Source organism: Harpia harpyja, chromosome 21 (assembly GCF_026419915.1).
Source record: "Harpia harpyja isolate bHarHar1 chromosome 21, bHarHar1 primary haplotype, whole genome shotgun sequence".
NCBI classification, from domain to species: Eukaryota; Metazoa; Chordata; class Aves; order Accipitriformes; family Accipitridae; genus Harpia; species Harpia harpyja.
Genome location: NC_068960.1, coordinates 18,091,874 through 18,108,501, shown reverse-complemented (window position 1 = coordinate 18,108,501; position 16,628 = coordinate 18,091,874). Strand labels below are relative to the sequence as shown.

General features: G+C 49.4%; 1 protein-coding gene across 5 annotated transcripts in view; it reads right to left on the bottom strand.

Annotated features, from left to right (window-relative positions):
• Positions 1 to 16,628, bottom strand: part of RAB11FIP3 (RAB11 family interacting protein 3) — an 80,681-nt gene that overhangs the window by 10,191 nt on the left and 53,862 nt on the right. For 3 of the 5 annotated variants that reach the window (XM_052772862.1, XM_052772864.1, XM_052772865.1), the window contains 6 exons: positions 16,156 to 16,343; positions 12,768 to 12,941; positions 8,553 to 8,687; positions 5,208 to 5,243; positions 2,324 to 2,417; positions 441 to 544 (listed from right to left, as the gene is read on the bottom strand). In XM_052772862.1, the coding sequence (XP_052628822.1) occupies positions 441 to 544; positions 2,324 to 2,417; positions 5,208 to 5,243; positions 8,553 to 8,687; positions 12,768 to 12,941; positions 16,156 to 16,343 (731 nt within the window). Of the gene's footprint in view, positions 1 to 440; positions 545 to 2,323; positions 2,418 to 5,207; positions 5,244 to 8,552; positions 8,688 to 12,767; positions 12,942 to 15,036; positions 15,145 to 16,155; positions 16,344 to 16,628 lie in introns of those variants that run through there. The other 2 variants (XM_052772866.1, XM_052772863.1) reach the window with 2 other exon arrangements.

Sequence of the window (16,628 nt, the reverse complement as noted above, 5' to 3'; positions counted from 1 at the left end):
TCTGCTACTTCTGCAATATCTGAGCAGAACGTGACAAAGGAGGTATTTGCCATTTGTCCTGGCTGAGCTGCAAGCCATTTCCTGCACTCCTGGGAATTTGCCAGAGACCCAGAAAAGTGTGTGCAGGATGCTGCGATCCCACACATGGCCCTCATTCAGAGAAGGCAGCCTGAATCCCAACTAGATTTAACCACAGCTGCCCTCTGCCAGGGCGGGATTGAATCGTCAAGTGCAGAGCTGTGAAGCTTTCCTGCTATTTTCTGTCTCCCCCCTCTCCTGCTGTCTCCTTTCCCCACATGCTCTGGCAGCTCCTGCCTGCCGTCAGGCAGGCAGCTGGGCCGTGGGGAAGGCACGGGCTGCTGCAGTACATGGAGGGGGAAAAGGCACCACAGGCGATGCTAAGCTTCATTTTGGCCATGGCACAAGCCCGGCTCCCTTACCTGTGCACGAGCTGCAGGTTTTCCTGCTTGAGGCGGCTGTGCTGCTCGCCATTAGCAGCTGTGTCCTTCTCCAGCTCTGTCACCCGCTTCTCCAGAAAGACCACCTGTGCAACATGAGAGGGGAGGATCAGCTGCCCATGCTTAAACCCGCTGGCAAAGTGGCACCAAGTGCCAGAGCAACTCCCACCACCTCCAGCATACCATGCAGGTGCTCCCTGCTTCCTTTGAGGCTGCCTCAGTTTGTTGCACTGATTCAGAGCTGGTCACCCTGATGCAGCTCCTGGCATTACCTGTGTCCTGCTCTTCACCGCACAAGGCAGCCTGAGCTGCAGGAGCCATCACTAGGGCTTGCTCCTGGGCGACCTACTTAAAAATAGATGGTTGCCACTGGAATCAGGTAGCCATGCCTCGATTTAAAGCATCCTTTTAAAACATGCTTTTACACCCTGGTTTTGATGTCTCCCATATACCAATACGGAGCCAAATGCTTCACTCTTTCCTTTCTTCATACCCTTCATGATGATGTCCTACATGGAGGTCCAGAGGGAAAGACCCCAGTTGGATCACCAGAGCTCTGCTGCATCCAAGTGCAGACCTGAGGCTGGGGATAAGCACCTGCTGCCTGAAACAGGACTGAAAGACCTTGAGTTCACAGCTATACGTAAATAAAGTCACATACAAGGAAACAATGCTAGCTGGTGGGAAAGGATCAGAGATGAGTATTTTCTCCCTGTACCTATAAGTGGCTCATTTCAGCTGTATTTGCATTTTCATTCACTTTCCCTAAATAGTGCGCAACTTTGAAGAGCAAAGGGGGCCGGGAGTGCCCCTCTACTTCCCACCCAAGTAGGAGTGTGGGTGGGTGGGGAACCACAGGACGACAGAGTTCGTGGTCCCAAAAATCCCATTTATACCCATACAAGAACAATCACGAAAGACAGGCAATTAGGAGCATGTCTGCAAAACCTGAATCATTGCTCTGGGGAGAAGGGCAAGCGACATGCAAGTGTATTTAAAAAAAGAAACATGCAGAGACACAAGGCCTTTTCCAGAAGTACACACATGGTTTCCCAAGCCAGATGCCTTAAGGAATGCAAGTGTTTTATTCAACTTTCAGACTTGGAAAAATATTGATTTTTCATTCTTTTTTTAAAGGTCTTCTATGCATTATAATTACATCCGAGTGCAGCCACACACATATGTATTTCTCTTCCACGTGCTGCTCCATGCAGCTCTCTGTTCGTGATTCCAGAATTAAAAAGTCATTTTCAAGGAGTTTCAGGACTGCAGCAGACATTTGCACAAGCCACAACTCACCTGTCTAACTTTCCTTCTTTCCCTTAGCTATTTTAGCTGAGGATGCTCAAACAAAAGCTTTCTTGTGCTCCTGCCAAGCTCCCATTTTGTCCTATAATCCTTTTCTCGTAACACCCCAGCAAAACGCAACGGGACCAGCACAAAATCAGCTTTATATCCTGATGGCATGAGCAGCAGCAGCAAGAGCGTGCCAAGGAACGGAAGTCCTTGTTTCACATCAGGCGACTGCTCATCTCCGAAAAGCAGAATTTGAGAACATCTTATTACATGAAGCAGAAGTGAAAATACAGCCTGCAAACAGCTGTCAGCACAGCAGCACACCTCCACCCCCCAGGAGAAGGCACCAGTGCCACCTCCTGACTCAACACAGGACCTCTGCAACTCAACTCAGAGCGCTCTCATTCTCCATCCCCTCGATGTGGAGGGCTTCGTATGTCCCACCTGCACTGAGCTACCCAGTGCCAGCTGCGCAGTAAGAGAAGCTTCAGCCTAACTCCTGCCTGGGGATCTCAGAGCATTGCAAGCCACTCCATGCTCCAGGATAGTGTAGACAGCATCACTCTTACCTTGTCTGTGATGTCCTCTTCTGTACACTCCAGTGTATCCCGGTAAGACTCCTCCATCACCCCCACAGACAGTGTGCTCGTCTGATGCAACTGTCTATAACAGAGACAAACCACCCCAACCCACAGCAACACGAACATTAGAGCAAACATCGCAGGACATGGCAATTTCAGATGACAACTGCTCTTGCAGGATACGGTCCTCTCTCTCCCCTCCTGAGCTGCCACCTCCCCTTCCAAGGGGATTTAATAGCACTGCTCCTTCTTGGGCTGCAGGATTTGGAGCAAAAGATGGCATGGGCCAGGTCCTTCTCACCACCACAAGCTCCAACGGGCAATGAAGCTCACCACCCCAGTGCGCCCAGATAACAGGGCTGAGCGGGTGGCTGCTTACCGGCTCAATGAACGTGCCCTGCCAGGGAAGCACACACGTGGACACATGCTGCTGGGACTTCATACCATGATCATTTGCTCTTGCTCTTTGGAATGGGAAGAGATAAGAGCTCACTCTTTTCACTTTCTTTCTTTATGAATGTACCAAAGCTGTGTATTATCCAGCAAAGGACAGAGTACTCCGCTCTAGCCACTGATAAGGTTAATAAGAAGTGGGGGGCAGCGGGTGTAAGGGGAGGGAGGAGAGGAAAAAAAACGCCAAATCTGTTGTGAAACAGCCCAGCCCACCTCCCTGTACCAGCCACGACAGCTGAGAGTGAGCTAATCATTAGCAAGGCCTTGCAACACTGGTGTCCACAGCTTCGTGGCTATCTAAAGGACACCCCGTGGAGGGGCTGACCTGTGCTTAATCCTTGTGGTATCACTGTAGATCAGCTCCATCGTCTCCTGGCACAAGAAACCACTATTGCCACGGGGAGGGGTGGTTGTATTCCAGCTCTGTGAACCTCAGGCAGATGCTGCCTGGAGAAAACCACTCTGCCTTCCCACTGTAACTCAAATGATGAGCAGCCTGATCTACCTTTGAAGCCAGCGCTGCTTTGAGCAGGAGGTGAATGAGAAAACCACAGAGGTCTCTTTGAACCTCAGTTTTTCCTAGGGATTTGTAATGTGGGCTCTCAAATTCACCCTGCTACGCAATATGCTCATGCAAGTATTCATGAAGCGTAACTGGCATTTACCAAAGAGACCACAGCTGAGTACCAGCCTTATTTTGCATCCTCACCCTGAGTATATATTTAGATTCTAAAGTCTCAGGCACATTTGTCATTTAAATCATGCCAAGCACAACAGGGCCTAAGCAGCTGAGATTTCTTGGCACAACCAGAACCCAGTAACAAAAATCAGGAAAGAGCCCTTACCACAATAAAATCAATTTCCTAAAAGCAAGTGTTTTGGTATTATTCAGTAATTACAGTATTTGAAACAAAGGGCTTTCTTTGGGCTGATCTTAAGGATCTGGCTCTACTTTGCAGCAAACCCCTGTTATCTCTCTCGTTATCACAAACTAAACTCGACTACTCTTGAATTAACCAATATTTACCTAAGCCCACAACTTCCAGTCTCAGAAAAGCATCTTGCAAATGCAAAGGGCCAGGAAAGCTCAATCCCCCATAAGAGAGGGCATCTCCATTCCCAGAAGTTTAACTCAAATCCTCCCTAAATTTGCTCTGCCAGACATGGGACAAAAACTAGTCCTAAAACAGGAAACCTGGGGACAGGCTGCTCCCTTCAATCTTCTTTCCTGCCAGTGTTTTTAACAAAGATCTAGAAACTAAGATGACCGGAACTAGGAAATGTAATATCAAGGACCTGCTTCCTTGCCAGGAGAGGAAATCATGCCAGGGGAGACTTGCTGACCACAGGAAAATTGGAGAAGGGAAAGGTGTGAGAGCACACGGGAGGGAGAGGCATACAGAAGCTGCTCGGGTCAGTGCAGGGAGCAGACTGAGTGCCAGGGCACGGGGGTACGAGCACCACCCAAATTGAGCTGCCTATTGCTTTACAGCATCCTTGCTCTGCTCAGAAACAAGCAAAGAGAAAACCAACAAATGCAGAGGGCAATCTCCCTCACCCCCGAGCAGGGCAGAGGCAGGCAGGACAGCTAAGGTGAGCCTCAATATATTCTTAAAAGCACAATGACATGGGAACAGGAGGGATGGTGAAGGTGGGGAAGGAAAGATGAGCACCAGGTGCCATCGAGAAGGGATGGACCCTCTGCCCCAGCGATTCAGAGCAAATTCTGCAGCTTTTCCTGTGCAGTGAGGGATAAAAATGCCCACAAGGAAAGGGCGACTGGCATCACACAAGATGGTCGCGCAGGACAGAAGCAGCACAGCGTTAAACCCCAGGGTGGGGTTACCTGCAGCCAGCCCCCAGGAACTCCCCAAAGCCCCTGACCGAGCAGGGAAGGCTGCTCCTGAAAAGTCAGGTGCTGAGGATTACACTGAGCAAAGTAAAACAGAACCAAGAGACTTGTCTAAGGTGGCTGGCTTTTTTGGGGTGTTGCAGAAATCCCTCCAAGTGGGTGTACTGACTGGTCCGGTCTTCTAGAGACCCACCATGGTGACACTGGGGAGGAGACAGCCCAGCCAAGCAGTCCAGAGGGACATGCCCTTCTAGAGACTCCTTCCCCACTCCACATGCCCCCCCTGCTGGGGCACTGGCAGGATGGAGGGGGAAAAGCACCCATACTTTTGTTCTGGAAGAAATCAGGTTAACACCAGTCTCCAGCTGCATGCATGAGTGAGAAAACCCCATTTCAGAAAAACAGCTATTGCAAACTATATCAGAATTAAACCTGCTTTTCCCCAGCGCTATGCAACACACCCAGAAGTACAATACTGCAAGCTTATTTTGACAGTCTTCCTTCTGCAGGCCCGGCAGCTAGTACAGACACCCCTCTCACCAAGCAGTAATAGTAGTATAAGCTTACCTTGCCACCTTCTTGCTTGAGAGTCTTTTATTTGGACTGCAAAATGAAGAAAAAACAGGAAAGAGTTAGGATAGCTGACAGTGGAGAGCAAGAGAAACAGGAAACTGCAAGTACTCTGGGGCACATCCTTTGCTATGGCAGGGGAGCGCCCACACGGCATGCACAGCCCGGCCACCCCCAGTAAAAGGCAGGCGAGGAAACCGCTCACATATTTAACAATGCAGCGATAACAAACCAAATGGAATAACGCCACAGAAAACCTCACCACCTCCAGCAACGGTATCCTCTCACCGGCTGATCCCTGTCCTGAAAGCTGATCCCCGAGGAAAGTGCTAATAATAGCGGTGAATTTGGTGGGCTTCAGCCTGGCGCCGACGGCAGACCAAGCTACGTCTCCTGCACCCCACATTACCCTAACCCTCCCTTCCCCTGCTACCCCGCCAGGAGCTCCCTGCCCAGCAGCTGGGGAACAAGACACAGCTCCTGCCTCCAAATGGGCACTTCCATCCTTCTGCATGCTGGTTTGCACTTCTCACAAAGATTATTCTCACTATTAGGCTCTGGATCGCCAGAGAGTTGCTGCCTACTTGCAGCTCAGAGATTTTAGAAGCTGTCGATCATTTCCCTTTCTGGATTTTAAGCATGGGCACTGTTATAATCGCTGGGGAGGGGTACGAGCTCTCCTTTGCACAGATAACTGACGGAGATCACACACCCCGGCTCTGTATATGCCTGAACCAGCTGCCACCATACCACAGCGGTCAGGGTTTAGCTAATGCTCAACGTGACCCACAGTACTAACAGCCAAGGTCCACGTTACCCTGCCCCTGCCCCTTGGGATGGGGCTGCAGGCTCTCCCCACTGAGAAAAAAAAAAGCCTTTTGCAGAAACAGCTACTTGCTAAGATGCTTCTTCCAGTCCTTCAGTCGTGACGGATGCAGCTGCACGCTAGTGAAGCAAGTGGGGCTTGGATCTCACTCCTCATCTTCCACCCAAACACACACTGTTGTCAAACAGATGCCACTGGGACACATCACTGATACCAAATCATCACTGAACGATGGCAGTAAACATAGCTCTAGCCCGAGTGGAGAAGCAGCAATTGCATTCCCTGGTGCTTAGCTCAGTTTAAAGAAAAAATAAAAATCATCTGGGAGTCCATTCCTGCCTAGAGCTGCAACAATTACATTAGTTCTTAGAAGGAGGAATTAAAAATAGCTGAGGACAATTTTCTTTTTAAAAAAAAACAGTGACCAACCAGGGGCTGTTGTCAGGGTTACCAGCCCTCGTGTCAAAAGTGCATCCTCAAACCCCAGATTTCCAAGGAGTGCAAAAGCTGCTGCTGGCCAGGCTTCAAGGACACTTGGCACCCGCCTGAGGGGAGGAGGTCAGGCCCTCATGTTTGCCAGCAATTGTAACGAGTCACGTATGTCCCAGCACCGGAGAGAGAAAAAATATTTTTCTCTGCAAACAGCTTATCGGAAAGCAGTGCTGGCACCTGCGGGTGTCTCTGGAGGGATGAGACACACAACCTCTGCTTCAAGGACACCAAAACAAAATATAATTTCACAAAACTGGCTCATCTCAAGCTCCTTGCGGATTTCTTCTCTGCCTTCCTGTGCTGTGGGCTTGGGCAGCAGTGCCCCAATGCTGGGACCAGGCTCCCCACCTTGTTCCAAGTATAAAACACTGTATACACGCCCACAGCCTTTAAGACTGAGGCCGTTACATGGCGGCTTGGGCTTCACCCCAGCTGCTAGCATCCTCTGGAGCGGGTGTCTTCAGGCTTTGCCTCCCAGGCACGGTGCAAGTCTGCTTGGCCCAGATTTTGGTCCAGTTTCTGCTGCTCTCTTCGCTTGCAGTCTAGGACTTGTCCCCTTGCACTGAGGGCTTCACGTTGCTGGTGATGCTGGGAGTAAACAGGTCCTGCCACATCCTACATGCTGCATGGGGACACCTCTCATGTCCTCACTGCAGAAAGGGTGGGTAATGCCCCCCCCATCGGGTCAGTGCGCAGGGGCACTTGAAATGAATTTCCAGCAGATTTGTGCATAGGAAACCCTGAACACAGATGGAGGAACCATACCTACTTGCCCTGAGCCCAAAGGGCACATGTTAAATCAAAATGTATGGAATTCCCACCGTGACACCATGGGACAGGGAAGCTTCCTCTGGAAATCCCATCCATCATAGAAGGCTCTGAGGTGTTAGTTCAGTTTTGCAGGTAAATTTGGTGGAGAAAGCCTGAAATGGAGTGGGGCTACTGGTGTATCCAGGGAAGTCCAGCGTTCCCCTTAACTACATAACCTGAGACCCATCACTGACCCTCAAGGCCTCCAACAGCAAAGGCAACTATTTACCCAAGAAAGAGAAAGGAAGAGAAGTACTTTTTCCATTAAAAAACTTAAGGTCAAGCTCCTATTTGTTTTCCAGTTGTCTTCCCATAACTATATAGCCCAGGAGAGTTCCCATGTCACACTGTCCCTGTAGAGGACAGATAGAGACCAAAAGCATGACCAAAACCGGGCTTGAAAAAGCACACCAGATGCGAGAAGAATGATTATCATTAATGCCGCCATCCTTCCACAGACTGCAAACAGGTCTGAAAAAATAAACAAATAGAATCCCTCCCCACTTATCAAATCAGCAAGTCCAGCTGCTGGCTAGTAGACCTCAAACGTTACGTTCAAAAACTCGTGAAGTTCCTACCCAAAGGCCCCGGCGTCTATCATGTCTACCCGGCTAGTGGTGGCACATAGGTGGGCAGACAGCTGGCAAAGCTGGGTGAAACAAGATTTTACTGCTGCAAAGCGAGAGCGTCTACAGGAGAGGTCCCAAGTCACAGAGAGCAAGCTGATGTTTCCAGATTACTGCGGCAGTGGGAGGATGGGCTGTACCTACCCTTCCAGGTTGAATCAGCAACTCGGGCATGCCTCCACACTGGGCATTACTGGCCAGAAGACCTGGCAGTCTTTTCCTTGGTGACAGAAATACTGTACATGATCAGCTTATGGCTTCAAGTCCCAATGCAAGGACTGCATTGCTTGGAGCGTGGAGAAGCACCCACCACTCAGCAGGACATGCAAAGAGGCTGCCCAGAGCAGAAGGGAAGACTCTCATTGTCTGCCAGCCTCTGTGGCTCAGATTAAAGGAAACTTCTGCTCATCCTCCATAACATTATTACAACCTTTACCACCTGGAGAGGCTCACCTCGTTTGAAATTCATCCCCTTTCACAACCACGAATCAAGCAACGCACCAGCAAAGGAAAGCTGTGCGAGACAAGGAGAGTCTTTCCCTCCAGAACATTCCCAACACTGAAATGGCCACACACAAGCTCAATTACCTATTCATTTCAAGATCATTCAGGCGAGCAGAAAGATCCTCGAGGCGGTTGATTTGTTTGTGGCACTGGCTACAGTAAAACTCAAATGCTTCATCTGCGATAATGCTGTGCAGTTTCGCAGCGAGCGGATTGGTGCTAGAGAAATCACAAGGGTCATTTTAACAGGACAGAACAGACAGGGCTGATTTTTGTCTGTGGCTTCCACAAGCTGAGCGTACATTTGGGCAGGGGAGCTTTTGGTGTGAGATACAAGACTTGCAATTAAAAACTTCAGGGCAGATTGGGTCACCTCCCCTCTCGATTTTAGAAGCCAAATCACAGTCAATATGGAGTTGCTATAAAGTAGCAGGGCTTCCATCACCTTCCTCCCAGAGACTTATAGCAGCTGAGCTTGGCCCATGTTTCCAAACCCTTGTGCCAGCCAGCTCTTGTGGAGTGCCCAGGGAAGGTGAGGTGCATGCTTTCCACAAACCTACACAACTACGAGGTTTATTTTCCGACATGATTTTCCAAGCAACCTGTCTCAGGAGGCTCTAGCAATGGTCCTGGTTTGCCTTGGTAAATGCAGACCGAACTCACACACCACTGGATTGGGTGCCGTGAGCGAGAGCCAAATCCTTTGGTTGGTCACACCGTTTTCCAACGGGATGCTTTAAAAATAGAGCAGCTGTGCTGCTGTGGACCCTCTGTTAGTAATGCAAACAGTCAGACTTTCATTGCAAAGAGCTTTCAAGCTGAGCTTAAAAAGGTGGTTGCAATTCAACTGCTCTCTCCTACAAAGTGAAACACAGAGAAACTAAGCAGCAGTGTTGCCTTACTGTAGGGAACATCATTTGGCAAGGGGACATGGGTGTCTACAGGACTTTAACAGCTTGGGAAGCTAATGGGTCCGATCAGCTTTTCCTTTTCAGTTACTGACATGGAAAGCATGCTGCCGAGGCATTCACCGACACTTGGCAAACCAGGGAGCCATTTCCCCCATCTGACACGACTTGGGCAGGACAGTTTGGTCAAGGGATTCTGTGTTACTCTGAGGCCAAATAAATGCCATAAATCCTTTCTGTGGTAAAATGTGCTTCTGGAAGCCACAGACTTTAATCAAAGAAAGGTTAATAGTGAAAAAACAAAGTAGTTCAATAAGAAAGACAGGTAAAGGTGTGAGCAAACACAAGCAAGCTTAAAACCAAAAGGCATCTGAAAGGGCTAGTCAGCCCCGTGATACAGATACACACTGGCAAGTCCTGGCCCGGGAGATGCTGAGTGGGTGGGACACCCAGGGAGGGGTCCCCTGGCTCAGCACTTCTGCATAACCCCTCATTGACATTTTTGGTGGCAGTGGGATGTCAGCAGCCCAGCCACCCCCAGGGTCAGGCCTCTGAGTTTGTGCCGTCTGTACAGTATTTCCGAGCCCCTTTAGAACAGGCAACTGGACAACAGTAAATGCTGAATTGCTCATCTCTTCCCATTCCTGGAAAAAAAAAATATTGAAAAACATTCCCTCTACCCTCTAGGGCAGGTTTGGACCCAGGATAATCATTATCCACCAGCAGTCAGTTCAACTGCTCAGGCTTTGTGCAGGGTAAGAGCTGACAGAAGCTTTATGGCACCTGGAAGAAGTGATGTGCCCTTTGCTGGGCTCTGCCCCCGTGCCTGGCTGCATGAGTCCTATTCAGTGAGTCTTCCTCGCCCCTGCCAGGAGGCAGAAACAGCTCACCCGGCTGGGCGCATCCCTGGGTGAGGTGTGAACCCGAATCTTAACAAGCATTAATCAAAACAGGAAAAGAAGCGTAGAGAACCCACAGGCCAGCCTGGCAACTCTTCTTCGGTGCGTGCAGATATACTTGGCCTCTGGCTGCGTTGGTTGTTTGCCCGTTGAGTGGGTGAGAGCTCAACCGCACTGCGCCTCGGGGTGTCCCCACCTACCCCTCGTGGCAAGCCGCCACGCTCTGCACCATATGCAGCCTTCCTGCCTCCTCCCTCCATCTCGTGGAGTAATGTTCGTCTTCCACAGGTCATCGGCACTTACTGACACAGCACACTGGCAGCCGTAACGGGTGCGTGCAAGGAGTTTTTCCTTTCAGTTGCCATTCATTTCCCACCAAGTGTTGCAGAAAGACTTCTCCTACCGGATGGACGTGCCAGGGAAGAGGTAGCAACCCAAGAGGAAGGATCACAACACACACACAAGGACTAAGCAGGAAAATGCAATACCCCATGGTCTTCCCTGAAGGCTCTTGGGTTTTGTATTAGTCCTCTGGTGAAGATCTGGAGCTGTGGCAGGAAAATTGTCAGTGTTATTCCTGTTTAGAGACTCTAGTAACATGGAAAGGGTGCGTGGCGATGTGACCATTTACAAGCGATACTGCTCCTCATATTCAAACCTCAGCCAAAAACACAAAAGTTCAGCCTGAACCAGAGATATCCTGTAGTTCTTTAAGGTCTCACTATGTTTAAATGCTCTGGGGAGGCAGGGCTATGTTCAGAAAAAACATCACAATCTCAGAGAACCTTCATGCATGCAAAGATAATCCAAGGTAAGGGCTAGATCTGAAAGGCATGAGGAAATCCTCTGTTTCAAACAGAAGCCTGTTCTTAACTCTAGAGGTTTTGCAGGGTTTATCTGCAGCCTGCCTCCCTAGCAAGCCCCAGCAACGAGTCTCCAGCATAACCACCACGAGCTGTGTGGCCACATGCCGAGTGAGGCCCTCCCAGCAGAGGAAAGATGCTGCAGAGCATGATCTTGTGGATAAGATCCAAAGAGACAGAGCAGCAGTGGGGAGGCGGTGCCCTGACGGAACAAGATTTGAACACCGGGAGCATAGGCAACCTGGGAGCTCCGGACTGATAAAGTTTAACTGATTGCAAAGCTCCTTTAGCTGAGTATTTTCTTGCCAGGAGCCTTCTGGACTAGGTTGGATGCCCACCCTCAAGGAGAAACTCAAAACAAACACCAAGGCTGGGTGTTATCCAAGAGCACTTTGTATGCTGCAGCACCAGTACAGACAGCCGTACTCGGCACTTCTGCACAGTGCCATCAAAGGACAAGCGTGGATGAGTGACGCATACGTTCCACTGTAGCATATCCCATCACATCAAGCGCTGGAGCACTGGTTTCCTGAAGTAATGGGTTAGGCATGTTTTACAGCAACACTCTCCTATTGCAGGTTTCATTAACACCCTCAAAATTCCTGCTGCACCAGCAAAAAAAGAAAGTCAGCCCTGACCTGCAGCAAAGCGCATGTGTGGAGATTTGACAGCAGTTCTTCCCTGTCAGCCCTGTGCAACCAGAATTGCCCAAACTCTATGAAGGGCTTTGGGAAGCTAGTAGAAAACAGGCAGACAGCAAAAAAAAAAAGTTATGACAAGTTTGTACTGCTGCAGAAAGTCACAAACGTGTATCATCACAAAGGAAAAAAGTATGTTCTTGTGCGGTTGGCAGGGACCACTCCTGCCTTGCACAAAGATGCACTGCCCAATGGAAGAACATGTCCCTGGTGTTATCTGTCATCACAGAGACTTTGTGGGCTGCAGCAGTGGATGAAGATTGTTGCACCTTTTACTTTTTTTCCTTAGAAAGTAAGTATTGATGGGTTTTGTACTGTCATACCAGCTCCTCAGTCCACCCTGCACAGGCTGGAAAACCAACATTTGCCTGGTTCCAGACCCTAATGCAAAGAGTGCTGGAAAACGCTACAGCCTGCTTCTTGCTCCGCATAACCCTTCGGCTGCCTAGAGAAGGAAGTCTGCCGCAGCTTCTGCAAATCCAACCAAGCATCACATCAAAGCCAAAAACACAAGCACAAGAGAGAAAGAAAAAAAAAAAATGTCATCCAACAGGACCAGGGGTAAAGCTGCATGGTGTTTTTCTCTACCGGAAGGTTCTACGAGGAGCCACATCCCTAATAGGAGTGGGAACATGATGTTGTCCTGGACGCATGTGAAATGCAGACTGCTCTTCCACCTGCTGTCAGGCATTAGTGTGTCTGGATGGGAGGATGGGCACTGTTCAGGCAAAGAGAAGACTGAGGGAGGCAACTCCTCTTCCACTTCCGAGCCGGTTATCCCGCTGTATCCAAAGTTTCCCAGGAACCCCCTCTTGCAGACCAATTAGTGTGCAAACCCAAAGGAAACAACTCTCTCGCACACAAAGCATCGGCAAAGACACTAAGCAAGTGAAACTGGTTAAAACATTGCCAGCGCTGTACTGAGCGTTACCTGGGAGAGAGGAACGAGGAGCTATTAAAGCTGCTTTCCCCATTACACAAGCTGTCCGAGAACAAATCTGCTTCATTCCCTTCTCCGTAATCCTCAAAATGTTCCTCTCCGCTAATGACCGTAACGATGGAGTGGCTGAGGTCCGAGCCCAGGGGCAGGTCGTGCGGATGGGATCTGTGGGAACAGAGAGGAAGACATTAGAGGGTTGCCACTGCAGCAGCCTTTCCAATTGTGTCCAATACACCCACTTTCCAAGTCACATCCCCCATTTCAGTAGACCAGGCTAGCTCTTCCTTACAGTGCAATTCACCCTGTGCCTTGAACACTGAAGAGGCAGCCCAGGCACCACTGGGAAGTTTGCAGCAATTTTTTTCACAACAAACCAATGCTTTTTCACACAAGCTCCCCTGGCAGCTGCAACACAGGATTTGGGGGTAGTTAGACTTGCAAGATGGTACCCGGGCTTGGTGGCAAGCCCTTGCACAGCACGAGGCACAAGCAAAAGCACGGCAGAGAAAAAGCTCAGCATGTCCCAAACACATCCTAAATATGTTTTGGGTTACATCGTCAGCCTATGTGCCGGGCTCACACTCGCTTACTGCTGTATAATCCTATCAAGAGCCCAGCACCGGGGTTTAACACTGTAACCCCACCTCCATGACACAAATCCCAGCAGTTTACAGGCAGCTGCCAAACCCGGCAGTGACAGACCCCCTGGCAAGACAAAGGAGCCCTTTCCCTGCTCCTGCTGGGAAAACACTGTACACGCTCATGACAATCTTGGAGGGGAGAATGCTGCTTCATGTGTTTTTAACACCGGATCCAGAAGGCTGTAGTGTGTTAAGCCTCAGCCTAAACCCTGAACACACCCAGCACAGGTCCTGGAACGTCCCTTGCTTTGGAGGGGACACAGCTCAGCACAGAAGTCATCGTTTCTGTAAGCGTCTTTTCACTTGCGCAGTGTTGTATGAAGTCAAGCCACCATGGCAGTATGCACCCACTCTCAGAGGACTTTCCTGCCCAGGACTGCAGAGGTTTTAAAATTAAGCTGGGGGAATTTGGCAGGGGGGATTTGTAAGAACCAGGCTGTGAAAGCTGCCCACATGTCTATGAACCGCAGGTATGTGTTTTGGGGGGACTAGCATCGCTCTCCTCTCCAAAATTCAATGCTAAAAAAAAAGATTGCATTATTATAAAAGCTGATATTTCAGGCTATGCCCCCATCTTCGTCCACTTGCTAGGAGAGGGAAAATGGGGGTATGACTAGATTGCTGTACTAAATCAGAAAGAAAAAATTACAGATAAGCCATTTATGACAAAAACGTGCACCATCTGAAGGATTTGCCCTTATCCCACTAATAAAAGCATGTCAACCCTCCAGCCAAAACCACAGCAGATCTCCATTTAACCGCAGACAAGTCCAGTCCAGCTTGTGGGCATCTGCACATCCTCCTTGTGCACTTGCGAAGCACCGTGATTCCCGCAGCAGGATCCGTCAGAAACCCATCCTCCCCAGTGGTGAGTCAGACGCTGCACCCAGCAGACCATTGCCGAAAGCATCGGAAATCTCTCCAGGAATAGAAGGCAGGGGGTGGAATTTTTAACTCACAAGCAAAACCCAACCCCAAATCTCTAAATTCGGGGCTGCGGTTTGACAAGCACCGTACAGAAGCAGATCTGATCAGGCACCTGGAAACCCTCAGCCAGGGATGCTTTGGGCAATAAATAGTACGACTATTTCATATACATGTATTGGGGCTCTAGCAGTTTCAAGATCCAGAGTCCAACTAATCTTTACTACGTACAGCCTAAATAACCACTTAAGCTCAAACCATCTAAGGTATGTTGAGTTTTAGCAGCTACTGAGAAGCAGTGTTGAAGCTTTGATTCAGTCCACCAGCTGTGCTGGTCGGACTGCACTTACTGACTGTCCCCTGGAAGAGCTCCGGGCACTAGAGGTGTAAAACAGTTGTCCTGCCTGGGGTCTGATGGCACCAAAACCAGCCCTCAACAACTTGGGAATAGAATTCCAGAGGTTTCTGTTTCAAGCATTCCACATCTTTAAGCCAAATGAATTTTTTCCTTGATTTTTTTTTTTGGCTACCTGGAATTCGCGCACATTTAACACACCTGGCAACAGGTACCACTGCGTTTGGACAGAGCACCCAAAGGACACCCGACCTTCCCAAGCCCACACTGGGAGCAGCAGGGAAGCCTCAAGAACAACCTAATCTTAAAAAAATTCCCAAGCAAAGTATTTTGTACCTACAGGCAGGTGAATCTGAGGCACGTCATTTTCCCCAGAGGATGAGAGCGTATGCAGGCTGCCATGGCTCCTCCAGAGACCCTCCACTTGGTAGTCAGCGAGCTCAGCAACCGATTATATCCCGATTTAACTGTCACTGAGCTGAACACGCTCAGGCGAGGAGAGCCTAGCCAGCTAATCCCATTTCTTCCCTAATCCACAGCACCCTTTCAGCCCCAGCACCGAGTGCCCAGCAGCACTGACCACTCGCCACATCTCTGACATCCCCAGATGTGATTTTGGGGTGGGAGGGAAGCCCAGTGCTTTCTAAAAGCAACGGGAACTGTAAGTACTCACCAGAGCACCAAGCCTGGGTGATGTGTTTTTGGCCAAAAAAAATTCTGTGTGTTAGCAGACCTTAAGCAATGATGGTTCCAGAGGTTTCAGTGCAGAACTGGTGCTCTTGGGTCACTATTAAAGGAGTTATTCCCTCCCCTCCTGCCGGCCAGCATCCCAGTTTCACCCCAAAAACCACTTTTCCTGCAAAATCTAGGAAATGAGGCGGGCCCAGGAGCAGTTTCACCAGCAGCGGTTCAGACCTCGGGAAGATGATCTTAGCTCACACTTTTGTGCTTCAGGCACAAGTTTAAAACTAGTTATTACAGGAGGTGGTTGCACATCAAAGGGCACACGCATGTTTAGGTAAAACAAGAATACGATGAGTTCCCCTCCTGACTTGAAAATTATATGTTGTGTTTCTGTCTTAAGTGATAGATTAAAAACTGCAAGTATTTCAGGTGTTTGGATCATCTAAGAACTTATTTTAGAGGTTAAAGATGCTAATGAGGGTACAGAAGTTCTCCCAAGGCAAGCAACGATTAACTCAAAGAGATTGCCAGGCCGAGCTCCAAAACAGCCTACACATGGTGCAGTCTAATTATTATCATTATTCTTAAAGAAGAGCTATTTTGGTCTTGCATGAAGTTACAAATACAAAGAGCAAACCAACCAGTTTCAGCAAGACAGACTCAGCCCACTTTATTTTAAGTCCTCAGGCTCTGTCTCCCTCGGTCCTCGTGTGCTGCCAGTTTGCCAGTTTCCTGCCCCGCACGGTGAGTTTTGCTCCTGGCCGTTCCCACTCACCCATGCTCCGGCTCCTCAATGGGATCCGTGAACTCCGAGTGCATGGTGGAGTCGATGGCGCTGTCTGTTTCTACTTCGTCGTGCATCTCGTGATGTACTAGTGTGCTGGTGTCTTCATCCGTGAAGGTTTCGCACTCGCTGTACGTGCTCTCTGAGCCCATGTAAGCGCTGTCAGTCACCTCATTTGCCTGTTAAACACAAGAGGGAAAAAATAAGATACTATAGCTATGCAGTTTCATTGCAGAGCAGGACAAAACACGTATGGGGCAGCTAATTACTGCTGCATTGCATTTCTAAGCACAGAAATCTGACCTCCTAAAACCAGCGTGAGCCGTACCCCACGTCCAGGTGCTGCTCTGCCTCCAGGTCCAAGGACCGAGTGCTGCCCCGGGGTGCACCATTGCCTTTGGGCCATGCATTCTTTGCAACAGCAGTGTTTGGAGAGCAGATTACAGAAATATACACTAAATAAG